General features: G+C 49.5%; 2 protein-coding genes across 11 annotated transcripts in view; one reads left to right on the forward strand and one right to left on the reverse strand.

Moving 5' to 3' along the window:
* Positions 1-56: 56 nt before the first annotated feature.
* LOC127610529 (ubiquitin-40S ribosomal protein S27a) overlaps positions 57-19,382 on the reverse strand; it is a 113,025-nt gene continuing 93,699 nt past the window's right edge. Inside the window, exons 1-6 of one of the 2 annotated variants that reach the window (XM_052080772.1) lie at positions 1,332-1,447; positions 1,156-1,220; positions 739-793; positions 572-657; positions 295-426; positions 57-231 (exon numbers count right to left, since the gene is read on the reverse strand). In XM_052080772.1, coding sequence (XP_051936732.1) covers positions 82-231; positions 295-426; positions 572-657; positions 739-793; positions 1,156-1,203 — 471 coding nt within the window. In that variant the 5' untranslated portion in view covers positions 1,204-1,220; positions 1,332-1,447 and the 3' untranslated portion in view covers positions 57-81. Of the gene's footprint in view, positions 232-294; positions 427-571; positions 658-738; positions 794-1,155; positions 1,221-1,331; positions 1,448-19,382 lie in introns of those variants that run through there. The other variant, XM_052080773.1, reaches the window with a different exon arrangement.
* LOC127610495 (reticulon-1-like) lies at positions 3,801-19,111 on the forward strand. 9 transcript variants are annotated; one of them, XM_052080693.1, is made up of 11 exons: positions 3,801-4,570; positions 7,661-7,699; positions 8,300-8,350; positions 9,127-10,628; positions 10,737-10,890; positions 16,070-16,277; positions 17,393-17,531; positions 17,605-17,674; positions 17,767-17,813; positions 17,902-17,960; positions 18,183-19,111. In XM_052080693.1, the coding sequence occupies exons 1-11, from the start codon at positions 4,033-4,035 to the stop codon at positions 18,223-18,225; spliced, it is 2,850 nt and encodes a 949-aa protein (XP_051936653.1). In that variant the 5' UTR covers positions 3,801-4,032; the 3' UTR covers positions 18,226-19,111. The 9 variants fall into 9 exon arrangements, with proteins under 9 accessions (XP_051936653.1, XP_051936651.1, XP_051936652.1 ...); XM_052080691.1 differs by having other exon boundaries at positions 9,127-10,890; XM_052080692.1 differs by lacking the exon at positions 7,661-7,699 and having other exon boundaries at positions 3,802-4,570; positions 9,127-10,890.

Below are 19,382 nucleotides of genomic sequence, written 5' to 3' on the forward strand. Positions count from 1 at the left end.
AGCACTCGCGTAGCTGACGACAAATGAGCGAGAGACTGTTGAGGTCGGAACAAATATTGTTTTTATTGACTGTCCATGCGCCTACTTGTCTTCGGGCTTATTGAAGCAGTAAGTGAGGCAACACTTTCCGCAGTAATGGCGGTCGAAGTGGCTGGCCATGAACACGCCAGCGCCGCACTCGTCCGCCGGGCACTCGCGCCGAAGACGGTGGATCTTGCCGTTCTCGTCCACCTGCCGAGACAAAAACATCAGTGGGGCAACCGTCGGGGGATTGCGACGGCTGAGCGTGGTTACCTTGTAGTACTTGAGCACAGCCAGCTTGACCTTCTTCCTCTTGTGTTTGTTCTTCTTGGGGGTGGTGTACGACTTCTTCTTCCTCTTCTTAGCGCCGCCGCGCAGCCTCAGCACCAAGTGGAGAGTTGATTCCTACAAACAAGAAGAGGTAATTTTTTTTTTACATTTGCGCTGCCATACTTCAACCGTTCGATCATTATCCAGAAGCTTGCTCTCAATAGCCAAAATTAAACTCCTCCATTCAGTCAATACTTGTACAGGTGGACTGCCATGTCACCTTCTGGATGTTGTAGTCGGACAGAGTACGTCCGTCTTCCAGCTGCTTGCCAGCGAAGATCAGTCTCTGCTGGTCAGGAGGAATTCCTGCGCGAAAAATCTAATCAATGGCTGTGCAAAACATGGGTGAGAAAGGATGTCATTCGTATGGCCACGAAACGAACTTACCCTCCTTGTCTTGGATTTTGGCTTTGACATTTTCGATGGTGTCTGACGGCTCAACCTATTCAAGAGGACAACAGTCAAGCAGCTAAAAGGTGTTTCATAGAAGCAATTAAGACCGTGTGACGTGCGTCGCAGACTTATGTCGAGTTTAAAAGCAGGAAAATGTCACCGGGTCACTTTTCGTGAGCTACACGTGTCGACAATGCTCGGCTAACGGCAATGCTCGGCTAACGGCTAGTTGAACTTAGCGCCGAGAAATATGCTTCGAAACCATCTCAAATCGACTCTGCCTGACATTAAATAACCTCTCGAGCCTCGAAACGCTAAAGGGGCGATAAGTGATGACACGAAGTGAGGTTTTCATGCGTTCAAACGTTGATATTGTGAGAGCGGGTTGAAACGTGGACGGGCGTCGCTCACCTCGAGGGTTATAGTCTTCCCCGTGAGGGTTTTGACAAAGATCTGCATCCTGGCACACAATCCACCTAAACGAGACAATCACAAAACAGCTTTTCTTTCGTGTGCTTGATGCTTAACGTTGTAATTGACGATGAATATTGAATTATTTCGGGAGCGTCATGATGCTCTCGGCTCACCTCAAATGGCGGAGCAGCAGAAAAAGAGGTCCTTCAGCTCCTCACGCGGGGTTTTCTAAACGACTTTACACGGGCAGTGCGCCCACTGTAATGCCTGAAAAAACTCCCAAGTTTTAATTTTATTAAATGTTTACATCGAGAAAATATGTCGCTGTTGAAATGTGTATGACTCTTATGTATTATTCTTTTTTGAGGGGACTTTCCTTTTTATTGTAATTTTATTATTTTTTTAACGTAGGCAAAGCAACACTGGCACTTTGCAGTGCAGTATTCCTCTGTGTTGTAACGGGAAGTTTCAGAATAAAGACGGAGGAATTCAAAATAAAGTGCCAATTTTCAAGACAGTAATGACGACATAAAACGCTTGTTTGTTTATACAACAGTGATGAAAAGTTTTACGTTACTTTTATTCCTTGAACATGAGAACAAATACTGGGATTGTCCAGCCGGTAGTATAATTTGACAAATAAATGACCAGCAGGTGGCGATAAAAAGCACACACCGACACTGTCGTTGTATATTTTGACTTTTTTGAAGGATTAGTTATGCGTACACACGAGTACTACATTTGTATGGTTTCAACTGAATGCGTCGGTGAATGTCATCTGGTTTGATGCTTTAGTTTGTTTTTTGTCAGCATGACTTTGATTTCCACAGCGGTGGAGAGAGTGGTCACTGGTAAACAATCGAGTGTTGTCAATCGTCTTGGGGGGTGCTCAAAGTATGTGTTTCGTACACGTTGTGGTGATGGCACAAAGAACTCTGAGTGTGTGTTTGTGTGTGCGTTGTGTAATAGACTTGACTGCTAATCCGCTAAATGCTTCACTATGTGAGCGAAATGCTACAATATTGTCACCTGCTGCTTACTAACTCTATTTGTTGGCCTCTAAAAGCTACTATGTTAAAAAAAAAAAAGCAACATGATAAAGCGTCTGCCAAGTGCTTCATTGTGTCCACTTGTTAGTCGCTAACTGTGTCTATTAGCCGTGTCACCTGGATGGCAAAGTAGTGAGTTTGTGTTAAGTAAATAGTGCTGAGCAGCTGTCGTTATCGTTTAATTCCATCCGGCCAGAGTAAAAATAACTTTGTGTGTCAGCTTGCAACAACTGTCACACAAACACACACGAGAACATAAACACATTGACACTTGAGTGCATGATGAACCGACACTAATCGAGCAGCAGTTTCTAAGATGCCGCGAAAATATTGTATTTATACGGGCAGTAGATTGACTTACAAGTTGAATTCGATCTATGGCTAAGCTTGTAACTCAATTTACTCAAAGATCAAATCATTTTTTCCCCCGTTTAAATAAATTGACATACCAGTAAACTCTTCTAGTCCCTCTCCAAAAAATGTTTTTGGTCCATGTCTTCAATGTACAAAAACGGCACTGTATTATAATACACGTCATGGAATACAATGAAGTAAAAGGTAAAGAAAGGACTTGTGATAACTGGACGTACTGTACTCTACAAAATGTCTTCTGTCTAAAAGTATTACAACATAAATCCATAGAAGACTTCCAGGCATCATAGAAAGCCTGTGGTAGTAAATCTGGAAAACCGTTGGCATCCCATAAGTTTAACTTTAACAAAACAATGTAGAAAAACAAAACAAATTGAAAAGTAGGTCACCTTCAACCTATGGTTGCATGCGACCTGCATCACAGAAAGTTGTTAGCAGTCAATTGCAGCTAACGATCAGAACAATTGTGAGATCTGTTGTTGTTTATTTTCCATCAAGGTTGGTTGATCTGCAATTCACTGATGCCATTGGCAAAGAACGGCAATCTGGCCTCAGTGGGATGATTTGACTTTCAAGTTGCGTATTTTTAGGCGTGAGCTTTCCGAAGGTCCTTTCGCAATATTGGGAACTGCCCGAATCAGGATTTGGGCCTGGTTGAGAATCCACACATTGGAAGAACTTCCAATGCTATCCATCAGCCCCGTCTTCCGACGACGTGTCTCGTGTGAGCCCGAGCAATTGGATGTGGTTGCACCCACACATGTTTCCATGCTATAAATAAATCACTCAGGATGACGTGCTACTTTAGATTCGGAGCTCAGGTCGCACTCTGCTCGCTCCCTTTTTACCATTTGCATTTGTTTGTGTGCGAGCTTTGATGTCATGCAAAAAGTTTTGCACAGCAACTGTTTACACACCAAATCCACAAATTCCTATTCCTATGATCATGAGTCATGAGTCTGAAAGTAACCATTGTGTACGAAATGTTGTACGCGTGTTTCCTCTGTTCGAAGTGAGGCTGCCACGTCCTATTGCAGACTGTTGCAGGAGTAGTGAACTGCCGACGTTGTTGTGTAAGACTTGACCAGATCAAACTTCTCCATTTACAGGAGAACACTCGCCTCCTCGACTCCCGCCTATCAGGCGTGCCCAGCAATGGCCTAATCTGATTGGTCATCTTGCATGTCAACAAGGCAGAGTCAGACTCTGATTGGTCGTACACGTCATCTTCTTTGCCTTTTCAACTTGCCGCTGCCTGTCCTGACTCGGGTTCGATTGTCTGTGTGCCGCCTTAGTCCAAACTTTGTCGGCGTCCAGGGTACACTTGACCGTCGACCGGTCGCGAGCTTCCGGTTCGGCCTCACGGTTCTTCTCGTGTCGAAAGCGGACTTTTAGTGTCAAGGCGAGCGCCGCTGAAACTTTGGTCTTCGTCACTCGAGTTGGACAAAGAAAGATGGCAGACAACGAAGAGCAGGAGCAGCAAGTGTCGTCCAGTTCGGCTCTCTTTAGCGACTTGGTCCACCACTACCAGGCCGAACCCGAGACCGAGCCTGAACTCTACACCGGTCTTCCGCTCGATGAGCAGCCCAAGGAGGACCTCTTCAGCCTGGACGACATCGTTGACTTAGTCGGCGGAGCCCAGGATGCCTTGGAGCGGCACATGGCTGAAGATGGGGAGCCACACGGGTTCACGGAACCCCACGAAGAGGAGCCCGACTTACTAGACCCGCAGCCGGACCCGGTGCCACATTTGAGGGAAGAACAAGAACAAGAGACGGAGGAGGACGAGCAGCTCACGCCAGACTCCAGCGACACCTCCAGCTTCCGACAGACGCATTCACTTTCCGATGCCAGTCGAGAAGCGGAGCCACAGGTTTGTCCGGTGAGCGACGCCCTCCCCGCGGCGCCTGCAACCCAGCCAGCAGCGCCATCCCCCGCACACGCGGCGCAGACACCGGCCGACACACAGCCAGCACGGGCTCCGGTATCTTGTAAGTATAAAGACGCTCGTCTCGTCGCCGGCGGGAGACGACTCTTGTGGCGTTTGACGTTGTCTGAAGCGCTTCCTGAGACATTTTTTTGTGTGCGTGTGGGGGCCGGGAATGGACGCCTGCTCGGACAATTGACGCCCGATTGTGGACCTGTGGACGCGGCTAGCGCGCCTCGCATAACCCGCAGGCTACCCCCGTGGCCCGGCCGCATTTAGTTGGCCTTTGGTCGGGAAAAGAATCACATTTTCTCAAACGCGATTCCTTCACGGGGGCGCATTTTGTGCTTATGATCAGCGAACTGGCTGCTTTTTCAGGTAGCCGGTTAGCTAGCGGCTAATCGGCGGCTCTCGGAGCCTGCTTGACGGCAACAATGGCGAGACAGCCACACTTTTCGACCGCCAATGACACCAAGCAAACTTAACGTTGAAGAGGGGTGGGGGGGGGGGCTTTTCAAAAGAAGCTAATTTGAAGGAAAGAGACCCATTTAGCGGAAACGTCTGATGGGGTGTGACGCGGCCCACCTGTTGGGACGCAAACGTCACAGGATGATCTGCTGCATCATCGTCGAGTTTGACGCCGAAAAGCGCCGATCGACACCCTCTTCTCAGCCTTTCTGATTCTTTTAGCAGGTATGATGACGTTTCTGCCCGATGTTTGTGGGCTCTTTTGATCTGATGAGCAGCGTGCGTGCATCTGCTCCCTGCCTCCGCCCGTTGCGAGTTCCTTTATCGGACTAGCCGATTCGCTCCTCTTCTTCTTTGACTCGTAGCAAAACGGCAGGGATGGTCAAAATAAACGCAATTAGGCGGCCGGGGGAATGACCACTTTGCTCATGTTTAAACGTGAAAAAAAAAATATGGCCAATCCACCTCGGATGAGTTGCCGCACTAAACGCTTGGTCGTCACTCCCAAGGAGCTTGTTGACGATCGCCCACTAAAACGGGAGCTCGTTGTTGTTTCTTCACACCTCTGCTAGTTGCCATGTCGTACGTTGGTCCTTTTGGACGGGCTTTGAAGGATTTCGGTTCTTTCGAGTCAGCATACCATGTCGAGTTCGGCGGCACGGCCCCCCCCCGCTGGGCTGTCCGATAATGGGAGCCCGTCTAAGTCAGATTAGTCACAACAAAGGAATCCGCTAAACGTGGCCACGCATTTTTTTTCTTCTCCCGGCATCTCCTCCCCAATTCCAGCACCGTCCTCAGCCACTCATTCCTCGTGGCTACAACCAAGCTGTGTTTGGATTGCTAATCTGCTCTTATTCACAGCTCACCACCGCCTTTGACACTTAACCGGCACCCTGGAAACTGTTAGTTAGCAGAGAGGCCCGATTGCGATTAGGGTGAACATCCTTGGGGCGACATGAACGAAGGAATGAATCTGTTCATGCGAGTTGGCTTTGTACATGGAGATGAGGCAGATTGCAGGCAAACAGGCCTGCGGGGCCTGCAGAGTGAGCCAGAGAGGGGGGGGAGAGCCAGGCAAGGGAGTCAGGGCGGGGCCGCCTAATGGACCAAACCACAAACGGAACAAAGACGCAACTAGGCTCTAAGCCTAGTTTCAATTCATTTGCTTTTTGAAGGCGCTGTTGGTTTAAATCTTCTCATTTCGCTTTTCGTGCGGCGACGCCGGCCTGCATGAAAGGTACTGATGCCGCATCAAGGGGGACAAAGGAAGCCTAACACGTTCGCAGTTTCCACGGTAATACCACAGCCATTTGCCGTACGGCATTGTGAGCCCCCGGGGCCAATTTTTAAGTCAAATTTGCTTCCCTCTCAAGACAACATGCAACAAGAGGATCTGCTCTTCAAAATAAAAGTTAACATGAGATGACAAAATAATACAAGACAACACATGAGACACTTTTCATCAGTGGATCAAAGACGTCATGCTGAAATGTGCACACGTTCTAGGTCGGGCATCCCGTGTTCCAGCAATTTTTTTTGTGTTCTTGCACTTGGCCGTCGGCACTGGCGGAAAGAAATAGAAGTCAAAATGCCTTCAAATCTACAAAAAGCTCCCGTTCAAAGCGTTTCAACCAAAATCATGTTGACTTCCTGATGCTTCGGTTGATGGAAGCTCATCTTTCAAAACGTTTGACTTCCTCAAAAGCTCCTTAAGGCTCTGGAGTCTGGAGCTGAGGACTCCCCGCTGTGACTGTTGCGTCGCCACTCGTGGGAATGACCTACATGCTCGTCTCGGCTCAGCGACGTCCATCCGAGTGTGTCGCTGAGGCGTCGGGTCAGATGGATTACTGGACTGTTTGTTGTCTCGGTGTCCTGGTCACCCACCGGCCCGTTTTGGTTTACGTGCCGACACATGCGGCAGCTGATAGACAGACAGACAGGCGGGCGGGCGGACCACTGAATGTGAGCAGACCATCTGTCCCCCGGGTCCAATTTTTGGGGCACCGCCACAGCCTGCGTCATGCTTACTCATAATATGCTGAGTCATTGGAGGGAATGCTGGAAAGGATGACGTCTATCCCCAAAAATATTTCTCATCTTTTATATACGGTAGAAAAGTTCATGAAGTAGTTCAGGTGAACGTTATTAAAACGCACTGAAAAATACTTTTCAGCAAATTGAATTTTTTTGGCCTCATTTCTGCAGTCTGTTGAGATTCTCTTCGCATTTTGGGATTGTGGAGCATTGCTTTGATGTTAGCCGCTCACGCTAATTAAAAAAAAAAAAGGAAAAACATGGTGGAGCTTGACTTTTGGAAGTGACCCCCCCCCCGAAATGAAACCTGATGGTAATTTATTCCAAGATACAGCAGATAACACGCTCATGCTGAGAGGTTGTCTTTGCGAGAGAGCGGCGTCCAACCGAACGGCTCTTTCAAATCTTGAATTGACCTTAGTTTAGCGCTACAGGAGCAACTACAAACACAAGAGTAAAAAAAGTTCTTAAATGTGTACACGAAGGAAGGAATGAAGTGTCTTGATGTGAAGTTGGACTGTACGACTTGACGTTTCTTGCAGTCAAATGGCGCTTTCGCGGTCATTGTTATCGTTGAATGACGATTTGGCGAGTGTTAGCATTGTTGCGCTAGTAAGAAGCTAACCGTTGTCGTTCCTGGTTCATTTCCTAGGCTGCGTCCACGGCTGGAATCTAAACGTGGGCCCCAGAGGTAACCAACCAAACGTTTTCCGCCAGATCCATCGTCTGTGATTGACGACCAATCGGACGCATGATTCACTTTGATTTGATGAAGATCAACTGTGTGGCCAAGTTGATTTTGTTTTGATTGGTGACTCGCAATGTTCTGACGAAAGGTCGCCCCGCCCCTGTTTGACGTCGTTCTTTTTCCTCGCTCGCCGTTTTCCACTTCCTGCTTTTATTTTCCAGAGTCCTGCGGGAGTTGACAAAGTTGGCGCTGAGCTGAGAAAGTATTTCTTTTTTTTTTTTTGTTTCTGCCCAACTCAGGGACGTCCGTCAACGATTTTAACGGTCTCGGACAGTTTTGAACATGAACAGGTTCAAAATTTCTTTACAATGTTGAACGAACAAAAAAAAAGGACATTGGCCAAGTGCGCGCACACTTGGTGCCATGCGGGCTTGATCACTCATCCGTCGGTCTTGGTCTCGTGTTCGTCGCTGTCATGGGACGGCCCATTTTTTGAGGTTGATGAGTCAGGAAGTTGTCTTGACTGTTCTTCATTCCCCTTCCTGCCGCCGCGACAAGCCGACTGATTTCGCTCTCTGCCGCTTTCTGTCTTTTCTTCCGCAGATGCTCCTTCTTCTCCTTCTAAACCTCAACCTCTGATGCAATTCCCTACAGGCAAGTTGTCTCTGCTCGCTTTGCACCCCCCCCCCCCCCACACCTCCTCGTCTTTGTGTTCGTCTCCACTGTCGTGTCATCGCCGCCGTCACTCGCCTCGAGTGGCCCAAAAAAAAAAGAACCGGAAGTGCATGCCACAAGTAGACGTCAACTCCTGCAGCATGACACGCGTGTGACTTGCGTGGCACTTATTCGCTGCCTCGGGGGGGGGGGGGGGGGTGTTGTTGTGACCGTTGGCATTTGGAGGCAAGAAAGTCGATGTGGACTGTCGCTCATAATGATTCTCTTCAACGGTCTGAAGTCTAAAACGTTTCACCTGACAATTGTCACGTGATGTGCCTTGAGAAGAATCATTATACGGCAGTTTGTCGGCCACGCCCAACTGGGTGCCACACCTGGGACGACGGATACACGACGGCCCCCCTGTATCGGAGCACGCCAGACAAATGCTGCAAAGTCTGGACCGGTGGTCGCTGTCCCCCATTTGGTTTTGCTTCCCCACTCGGGTTCAACATTGACTATCAAAGAGTCATCCTTGCGAAAATCATGTTTTGTGAGTGACCCCGCCCCCCTCCCCCCCCCCCCCCCGCCAGGTGCATGTCCACCAACCCCAGTTGACCTTTCAGCAGCACTTGTCTGGTGTTGAGCTCCGGAACGTCTTAGGGGTACGCGTCCTACCCAGGTTTGGTGGTGGGCACTCTACGGAATGGACTTTGTCTTTTGATATGTGCTGTATTGCATTCTCCTTCCTCCTCCTCCCCCCCTTTCTCTTCAAGACCTGGGGAAGAAGGGTGGTTCCCCCGCTCCCATCTCCCCCCTCTCTCCCCTCCACTCCCCCGATTCCCTGGAAGAGCTCTCTTTGACGGAGAGCCCCAACCAGCCCTATCCTCCGGGATCCGCCCTATCCCAAGGCTCCTTTTGCGTCCGGTCCAAGGAAATGTCCTGGGAGGATGACCAAGAACATTCCGGACCGGGCCTCGGTCAGGATGAGGGGGAACTACATCGGTTAACCGGTCCTTACCTGAGCTTAGGGAAAGACCCGGGGCCTCAGGTGCTATGTGAAGACAGCGGAGTGTCCTTCTCACCTGAGGAGAAGCATCCCAGTTCCGAACTGTCCCCCGCCACCCCCCGGATGGTTGTCAAGTCTGACCTTGCCTCCTCTAACCCAACAGAGCACCGGGACTCACCGCTTCTCGGATCGCAAGACGACGCCGAGGTCCCGATGGATTCCTTTTCCAAGGTAGCAGCCGCCATCGGCTCTCCCGGGTACGAGTCGGAGCCGCTCGGCAACCCTTCGGATGAAGACGACGACTTGATGTACGAGACGAAGAAGAATAATAACCCGTTTGATGGCTTTTCCCCGCTGGCCGACAGCGCTTCCTACAACTTTGGCCAGTCCCGATCTGACCCCGGAGCCGCCGAGGTGTCAGACAGTCCCACTCCGGATCTTGTCCACTCCCGACAATCTGAAGAACTCCGGGATAGTCCGCCGTCATTCTTAGATGAGGGGAAACCGTTTGAGTCGGGCACCAAAGCCGTCGGTCACTTCTCATCCGACCTCGAGGAGGAAGACGAAGAGGAGGAAGAGGATCCGACGCTGCCGCCGTCGCTTCCGGACATCCTGAAGTCTTCCCCGCTCAACCCTGACAAAATGGACTCCGGCTCCTCGGAGGGAAGTCCGGACGAGCAGAGCCCCATTCTGGAACGCAGGATGATGGAGTCGCCCAACCCCCCCATCAACCTGTCGGCCAACAACCCCTTTGCTCTGGATGCTAAGATGTCTCTGCTTCAGGAGATGGCTGATGAGATGGAGGTGAAAGGGTCCGACAAAGCGAAAGATGAAGAAGTGAAACGCTTCGGTGCCTTCGACCTGCTCAAAGAGGCTGAGGAAACCACCCCGGCGCAGCAGAAAGATTGGTTCTCGAGTCACCTTCCTCCCGAGGTGACGGGAACGTTTGAGCCCGTTGAATTTGAAAGCCGGAAAGCCCCCGCCGCCGAGGAGTCCGATTCGGAGTCGGCGACTGCAGACTCTCTGTCTCCGGTCCTGGAGGCCATGGCCAAGAACCCCGCCAGTTTCCAGGTGGAGAAGAAGAATACCAAGGTGGAGCTGGAGGAGGAGCCCGAGTTGGCCGACGAGGTCTCTGAGCACGAGGTCTCATCCGAGGAATTCGAGTTCATCGAGAGACCGCCGAAGGGAGTCATCGATGAGTTCCTCGAGGCTCTCGATACTTCCAAGTTTGCAGCCCCCAAGGCCTGCCCGGAGATCCCCGTGGATGAGGTGCGCAGCTTTGAGCGGCTTCCTGCGTCTGCTCCGGTTCTTCCCGAGATGGCCGCCGAAGATCCAAGTCAGAGCTCTTACCTGCTCCTAACCCAGTCCTCCTCCCAGAAGAGCAAGGCCGACCCCGATCCGGATCAATTCTCCGTTCGGGAGCCGGCGTTCCAAACGGCGCGCCCGAATGCCGCCGTCCGTAAGCCCGAAGAGGCGCTGGCGCAGGAGAGCGGCAAAGCCTTCCGCATGCCACGCGTGAACATTTCGGCAGGTAAACAAAATCACTTTGGTCATGGCTCCCCCCCACCGCCCCCCGCCCCCATCCCTCCACATTCCGTTTTCATTGCCTTCCTCCATCTTAATCCATAGAATGACCATCACCCTTTTTTGTTTGTCGCCGTTGTTTTTCTCCCAACCAACCAGAAGCCTCGTGAGCTCCTCGATGTGCCACCTCCCATTTTCTACCATCTTTGCTTTTTGCCAATTTCTTTGTTCATTTAACCCGTTCATTTTATTAACCCTGGTAAGTCCAGAGCTTTTTTTTTTTTGGTTGCATGTTTTTGTGCTCCAGCTACACAAACTAAACAAGCGAATAAGCCACAATGCTAATCTGAGGAGGCGACACTCACTCACCCACAGACATGTCCGATAGATAGGAGCCCCACCCGCCCTCCTCCCAACCTGGATCGAAAAGCGCTTTACCCACCTGTGGCATTTTGAAAAATGACCACACCAGTGCCGACATTTCATTGCTCTAATATCCCACGGTTAATCTCGATTAATCGCGATTAATCACGGTTAATCATCAGAAGCTCATTTTTTCACATTCTCGATTAATCGCGATTAATCACAGTTAATCATCAGAAGCTCATTTTTGCACATTTGCTTTGGATTTAAAGATAAATGCTGAAATAGATTGCGGGTCCACGTCCTGCTGAAACAGAAGTCTCGCAAAAGTCTTGCTTAACTTTCCTTTCCACAACTTGCGTATGCTTCTGGTGCGCCGACAAGTTAGCACAGGGCTAAAAGACGTGTTTTGTCTTTTTCCGCTCATCTTGCCGCAAGCGAGCATAATAACGCAAAAGACCTGACTCACCAGACCGACACAAGTCTTGACTGACGTTTTCTCGCAGATAAAATCTATGTGAGCGGGGGAGCGGGAGCGAGATCCCCCTTGCTAATTCAAGCCTTCCTCCCCCTGCATTGCGACACTGGCAGATCCGCCAAGGGTGTCTGTTGAAAGAGGACCGCCGGCAAAGATTTTGTCGTCCAGCTGACTCGTGTGAACGTGGGAGTGACTTGACATTTGACAACCCGGAACAGGTCTTGAGGTCCCGTTTGTCACTGGAAATCTATACGGGTGAAGTTGCTTCATAGGCTAGATAAGGCGCATACTTTGTACTTTTGCGCAACCAACGCTGTGGACGTGCAAGTGACATTGTATTTGGGAACGGCCGCTAACGCCGCCGTGGACTGGTCACAAAAAGATGACGTCATTCATGTCGAAACCAAAGCCTGAGGTACAATGTGGAGTCGGGGCGGGAGTTCAACCACAAAGCTTTTCTCCCGACTGCTTGCAATGTTCCAGTCCTGCTTGGGTGAGGTTGGCTTCTGCTAGGAGACTGCTGCCCTCTAGTGGAGCTACCCTGCTACTGCTACTGAAGCAGAAATGTTTCTGCACTTTTGTGAGAAATGGATCCCGAAAGCGCCGATCTGGCCAAGAGGGCAGTCGGACCAAAGACTGGGAACTGGCACGTTGTGATCTTTTACAAACCCTGAATCCAAATCCAAAGCTTCTCTGGAGAGTTCGACCTCATGCCACGGGGTCGCTTAAGAGTGAGCTGGAAGGCTACGCTAACTGAAATTGGTGGAGAGGCGCAGGGGGGCTACACCCCCTGAAGCGCTGGCGTAATCGAGGGCGGGGCACATCCGCACCTGTGGTCCACTTTCGAGTTTTCAAGCATCCTTGGTCAGGGTGGGAGAAGATTGAAAGGCCGGAGCCCCCGTCGCTCACAAACACAAACTGCCCATTGTACCTGCGACTGCCAAATCACTTGAAGTGAGCGCTGGGGCTCTTTTTGTTGCTGCGTCAGAGCGCCGGCGGCTGACGGTCAGCTGACTGCTCATTGGCCCTTTTGCCGTGTTAGACCCCCGCCCCCACCCTCTTTTCCTTCCTCCCTCCTCTTCGTCATTGCCAGTGCAGCGGCAGCGGGCGTCCTTGTGGAATGCGCGCCTGTGACTGTGCGGCATGGAGACTTCACGCGTGGACACGAGCAAAGCTGCGTGGAAGCAGCAGGGTACGCTGACATCTTGCTCGCTTTCCTTCCTTGACGTGATGATGAGATGACGTGTTGCGTTTTTGGGCCACCGTATCGGCTTTCGGAGCTCAGCGGAGCGCGTGAAACTGGCCGGTTTTCTTCTTCTTCGAGGATGATCCCGACAGATTGTCACTGAGCCGGGACCGTACCTGAATTGTTTTTCACTGAGCTCAGGAGAAAGGGTTCTGACCGACTCGGTCTTCTGACTTAATCAAAAGGGAACGAACGAACTCTCACCCGAAGCGCAAACATTCTCATCGATCATTCGAGGCACGATCCGTCTTGTGGTTGCGCATGATTTCCCCGTCTGCTATTTTGTGTGCGCGTTCTGTCTGCTTGTGAGCCGGGAGTTGTTTGTTATCATTGCAACATTGAGCCCCCGCGGACCTTTGTCCGCACTTGCGCTCTGTCCAAAGGTGCGTGACGGAAGTGGGGAGGTCGAAGCGTTCCGGAGCCTGGCAGTTTTATGCCGACAGCTCGATGACTGGTCGCTGGGGACTGCTAATACGCTAATGAAAATTGCAGGCATTCACTCGTTTTGTCTGTAAACGAACTCTTAAGCGCTTCATCTTGGATTTGGACAAATCTGGTGCACATTTCTTTGGGTACTTTGACGAGCGTGATGAAAGATGGGCGGATCATTCAAGCGACGCCTGACTTGCTTTGACTGGGACTGGACACTTAAAAACTTTATTTTCTTTGACGACGCAGTGTGGCCGCACCAACGTCACGTTTAGCGCGTTCACAGCCAGCCAAGTCTTAACGGGTGCTGATTTCCATTTCACTCAACAGGGGCTGAGGTCTTACCGACCAAAGAGTGCGTAGGAATCAAACTAGAAATGTACGTACGCGCAAATTCCAAAATAACGCCCTAAAAACAGTCAAAAAGTTTGTAGAATGAATATGTATATTATTACTATTTTGTTTTTAAAAACCCTGTACATTTAACAACTTTATTATAATTGGTGCAGTGTAATTTTATGAGGATTAACACATTTTTTACCTGTGCTTTTTTTAACATTCAATTATAATTTGTGAATTGATTTAAATTGAGAATGCCTCAAATATTCAATTTTACATGCACGCTATTTTGAACATTTTTTTAATAATCGGGTATAATTAAATGTAAACGCATTATTGTATTAAATTTCCTATTTATATAGCATTGAAATAATGTACTTAGTATGGGATTCATTTGGAATATTGTAAGTGAAATTGGAAAATGAAGACTAAACTGGAGAGAGAGTTTTTTTTTCACAAACCCGTTTGCACTTTAAACTTGATCTCCAACGTGGCGCATGCGCACTGAAGTTTGCCTTGGGATTTTTCTCGAAGCTTTCGACGCCACTGCGCATGTTCGCGCGCCGTTCTCGCTTTCGACGGTCGCGCGCATCTCCCCGGGCGAGACGCGTGCAACCGCGCATGCGTGGCGTCGTCAGTGGGCGGGGCTTCCAAGCGGCTGCTGTGTGTTTCCGCGGACGTTCAACATGGACGCCAAGCAGGGTCAGTCCAAGCGTCACGTTTGATTCATTCTTTCGCTCGCGTGTTTGTGGAGTCGCGTCGCGGCCGTTTTGCTTTGTGTTGCCGGGGCGGGCGGGCGGATGACGAGCAACCTTGCTGGCGGTGGGAGCGAGCGAGCGAAGCGGTCGTCCGCGTCAGTCAGAGCGCCGAGCGGGGCCCCCCTGCGGAGGTCATGCGGGACGATTCGGCTCGGCGTTTTGTCCCGCCGCATAGCGCCCGGTCCGCCGCCTGTCGATGGCGTCCACACGCCTGCTTGGTGGTTCGCGGTGCGCTGCTTACCACCTCGGGTCGGATGGTGACGAAGCGAACGGCGGCGCACAAACTGGATCAGCGGCCGCTGCTGAACTCGGTCATGCGGGCTCTATTTTTAGCCCGGTCTCCGGCGATGCTAGCCCGCCTGAGACCATATGTAGCCAAGCGGCTGCGGTTGGACCGCGGGACCGCCTCTTTTCTTTTTCTTCCTGTCGCCGGCGTCGGATTTTGAGACGATTTCATACAAATATGAATCACAACATTGCGTAGTTCACAAACTGAATACAATCATAGCTACAATCACGCCGCAACAAGGACTTTTGTCTCATTTTGGCGTTATTACATCCGCCAGATTTCATTTCATTTTACTGTTTGTCTTGGCTTGCAATCACAAGACTTGAGATACGAGCACTGCATGATGACTAGCTTCACTCGGAGCAGCACTTGGGCTAATTGTCATGTGAAAAATTGTTAACACATATAAAAAAAAAACCCAGAAGGTCAAACTGTTTTTTTGTCACTCTGAAGTTTACTCACACTCGGCAGAAAACGGAAAGCTGCACTTTGTGTCTTGGAAAGCACATCTACTTCATGCTATGTCTGGCAACCGATTGAACACAAAGGTGCAGCAACACATGTAGACTGAAAACTGAGCCAATCCGATAAAAGTAATATCTAAAAGTTAACTACTGCATTCATTTCTAAAAGTACAGCAATATGGAGCGCCATATTGCTGTACTTTTAGGCCTGTCACTATGTCATATTTTTATAATAGATACATTACATTGACTGTTCCATTGATTACTTGTATTGGAATTTATTGCAAAATCATTTTTCACTTACTTTTTAGTTTATTTGGTATTTAATTTGTCAACGATTTTGCAATGCTGCCTGAGAGGGGCAGATGTACTTGGGTTGATGAAGAAGGAGGAGGGGGTGCCGAGTCATCTCATTTCTATAGCCACGAAGAAAGCGTAAGACGTCATCTGACCTTCCCGTCATCCATCTCATGCTCGTGGTTAGCCCGAGCACCCGAGGCGCGCTGACGAATTGATGCTACTCGGCGCCCGCTTTCCCTTTGCCTCTTACTGTTTGCTACCACGAGCTCCTCCGCAGACGCTCAGCCGCTAAACCGGAGCCAATCGACCCCCGTTCAAGCAAGGGCGTCGTCTCACGTGGTTGCATGCAAAAAAGAAAGAACTAAATGTGATTACAACTAACTTCTGCTTCCGCCCACACTCATTTGTTGTTTGTCCACCAAACCAGGAAGTGAATCCCAATCTGTTGATCTTTTGTGCATTTTCTTCTTCTTCTCCACTTAATGCCGTCAATGTTTTTTGTCGGCGCCCTCCCCCCCAGTGGTGGATCTGTTGTACTGGCGCGATGTGAAGACGACGGGCGTGGTGTTCGGCGCGGTGCTGCTGTTGCTGCTGTCGCTGACGGCGTGCAGCATCGTCAGCGTCTGCTCCTACGTTGGCCTGGCGCTGCTCTCCGTCACCGTCTGCTTCCGCATCTACAAGGGCGTCCTGCAGGCCATCCAGAAGTCCGACGAGGGACACCCCTTCAAGTGAGTCTTGCCCGTCGCCTCCGCTCACCCGGGCAAATATGTTCCATGGATTTTGTTTTGTATTTGAGGGATTGAAAGTGACTGAAAATTGCTTGCGCAAGCTAGTTTATTTCCCCCTTCATTCTTTGAAATTTGCCTCCGTCAACGGTGAATGAATTGTTCCAAAAGATCAACACCGGAGACAAGAGTCTAAGGCAGGGGGGTCCAAACTTTTTGCCAAGGGGGCCAGATTTTATGTGGTAAAATGTCGGGGGGCTGACATTCTTTACATTGAACAACAATATTGTTCAACAAATTTTAGTAAGCCAGTCTGTTTCACATTTCCATTTTTATTTTTATTTCAACAATCATATGACATCAGTCAATATAAACACGGAGTGATGTCTTGTTAACTCGTGAGTGATGCCCTCTAGTGTCTAAATGCTATTACTCATTTAGTGAATGCTATTACTCATTTAGCCACTAGAGGGAAGCAGTACTCTATGAAACATCACTCACCAGTCTACGAGACCTCAGTCAATGCAACACGTATTCCATTGCGCCCAACCTGCGGGCCAGACGGCACTGATTTTATGACAGAGGCCGAGGGCCGGATGAAATTCGACTGCGGTCCGGATTTGGCCCGCGGGCCGGACTTTGGACATACCTGGTCTAAGGGGACGGACAGAAATAATGAGAAGACGAAATCCTGCTTGGCCCCTCTTGTTGGCTAACATTAGCGTAGCGTACGCCTGCGCCCCCTGCTGTCAAACGCAAGGCCCGAGGGCTCGCCACATCCTTTCATGCGGCCCGTGAAAGCAAATCAAAGGTATCAACTCCCATGATGCTTGCCCAAATCTGTTCCAAAATTTCAAATCGTTAGCCCCGTTAGCTTTGCTAGCTCGCTTCAAGTCGACCACTGCAGTGCTCACTTGTGCGTTTACTCGATTTGACTTTTTGTTTTTTTACTCTACCCTTTTTCACCTCGTAGTACATACTAAACCGGTATGTATCCTGTCAAAGGAAGTGAGTCCGTTGAATTTACAGACTCCGGTGCTAAACCCTCCCGATCTGCGCACGCCTTCATAGCAATGTTGAGGGAGCGATCCGCTAACGGCTTGCCGCGCATCTGGCAGGCAGTACCTGGAGCGTGAGGTGACGCTGTCGGAGGACGTGGTGCACAAGTACAGCGACGTCCTCCTGGAGAGAATCAACAAGACCGTCAGCGAGCTCCGCCGTCTCTTCCTGGTTGAGGACCTGGTGGACTCCATCAAGGTGCGACTTGTTCTCTCTCTCGGACCTCTTGACCCGCTTTGAAGAAACTCACGCTATCGGTGGCATTTTGTAGTTTGCCGTGCTAATGTGGGTCCTGACCTACGTGGGCGCCTTGTTCAACGGACTCACGCTGGTCATTCTGGGTGAGCGAGAGACGCATTTCCATTCAGCGCCCGCACGCAACTTTTTACACCGATTGCCAAGTCCGATGTGACCATTTTGTGTCTTCCTTTAGCCGTGATCGGAGCCTTCAGCTGTCCCATCATCTACGAGAAGCACCAGGTTTGTCGTCTTTTGGACATTGTCCGTTTTGCCCTCCTGCCTCGTGTTCTTATTTGAATGTTTTTTGTTTTATATAATTATGTTGCAGGCTCAAATTGATCGCTACCTGGCGCTGGTCAACAACCAAATAAAAGACATTGTTGGAAAGTAAGTCAGAAATGCTAATTGCTAATGCTAATTTGAAAAATTAATATCAAAGCAACAAAAAATATTTGTTCATATGAAAGAGAAATATTTTTTTTATACGTATGATATAAATGTTTAAATAGGTGAAAAAGGTTCCAATGTTATCGTGACCTAGGTTGGCCCCAGAATGGAGCCTTGAGGAACACCAATTTTGAGTTTTTGTCTTTTTTTTTTTCCTTCCAGGATCCAGGCCAAAGTTCCTGGGATGAAACGTAAAGCCGAGTGACGAGAACGAGATGCGACAAAGTGCGGATTGGAGGCTGGCTGGACGCACAGGATGAGAAAGGGGGGGCTTCATGTCCACGTTAGGCAGAGGGGGAATGTGTGGGGGTAGGCGTCGCCCTTCCAAGTTTATTTGTCAAATCATGAAAACTCTTCTTTTTTTTTTTCTCCACTTGTGAAATTTGGCTTTTCTGGAAGAAGACAAAGAAGAAAGTTTTGCTTGCTGTGTGTACTGCCCCCGCCCCCAATCCTGCTTCCCTGGGGGGGGAGGTCACACGCTCCCTAGGTCGTTGTTTTTTGTGGCTGCCGATTGACACTTGTTAATTTATATGACAAAAAATGTTGTAGGAAAGTATATGTGAGACCACGTTAAGTTAGACAGGCCGGTGTTTTGTTTTTGGTTTGTTTGACCCCCCGCCCCTCCAGCTGGCTTCTTTCTCCTCATGGGTAGAGGGTGTCCGTTTTGCGCGCAAAGGATGATAGGCAGGGTGGGCGGGGCTATGAGCATTTGCCAACAGCATCATTTCATCATCGTCGTCGTCATCATCTTCACGGCTTGTGAGTAACTCGCTAGGATCCTCTTTCTAGAAAACATTTGGCAGTCTTGTTGTTTTGGTGTCATGGCTGTTGTGTTGTGTTGGAAGGAACACATTGACCACATCAAATCCTTTCAATTCAGTCAGAAAAGGAAAAAAAAACAACAACCAAGGCATTAAAAAATGCATATTATATATGGAGCTCAACTCTTTATAAAAAAAAAACTTGCAGCATTTGTTTGAAATTATGTGATCGACTTGTTCATACTTCAAATTGTGACCAGAAAAAGTTTGTGGAATGCGTTGTGACATGTCAACATTATCCACCAATAAAGCTTCTAGAATAAAGATGAATGGACCAGGACCTGAAAATATTTTACTTCCTCTTTGATTCATAATCGTTTTGACTATTCATATAACGGGCGGCAACTGGTTAGCCCGTCCGCCTCACAGTGCGGAAGTCGTGGGTTCAATTCTGGCTCCGGCCCTCCTGTGTGGGGTTTGCATGTTCTCCCCGCGCCTGCATGGGTTTTTTTTTCTGGGTGCTCCGGTTTCCTCCCACATTTCAAAAATATGCATGGCAGGTTAATTGGGCACTCCAAACTGACCCCAGGTGTGTCTGTGA

This window comes from Hippocampus zosterae, chromosome 11 (genome assembly GCF_025434085.1).
Source record: "Hippocampus zosterae strain Florida chromosome 11, ASM2543408v3, whole genome shotgun sequence".
NCBI lineage: Eukaryota > Metazoa > Chordata > Actinopteri > Syngnathiformes > Syngnathidae > Hippocampus > Hippocampus zosterae.

Coding starts and splice junctions, on each gene's coding strand:
- LOC127610495 (XM_052080691.1), top strand. CDS start 4,033: ATGGCAGACAACGAAGAGCAGGAGCAGCAAGTGTCGTCCAGTTCGGCT. Junction 10,891..16,069: donor ACGCGTGAACATTTCGGCAG/GTAAACAAAATC, acceptor CCTCCCCCCCAG/TGGTGGATCTGTTGTACTGG. Junction 17,675..17,766: donor ACTCACGCTGGTCATTCTGG/GTGAGCGAGAGA, acceptor GTCTTCCTTTAG/CCGTGATCGGAGCCTTCAGC.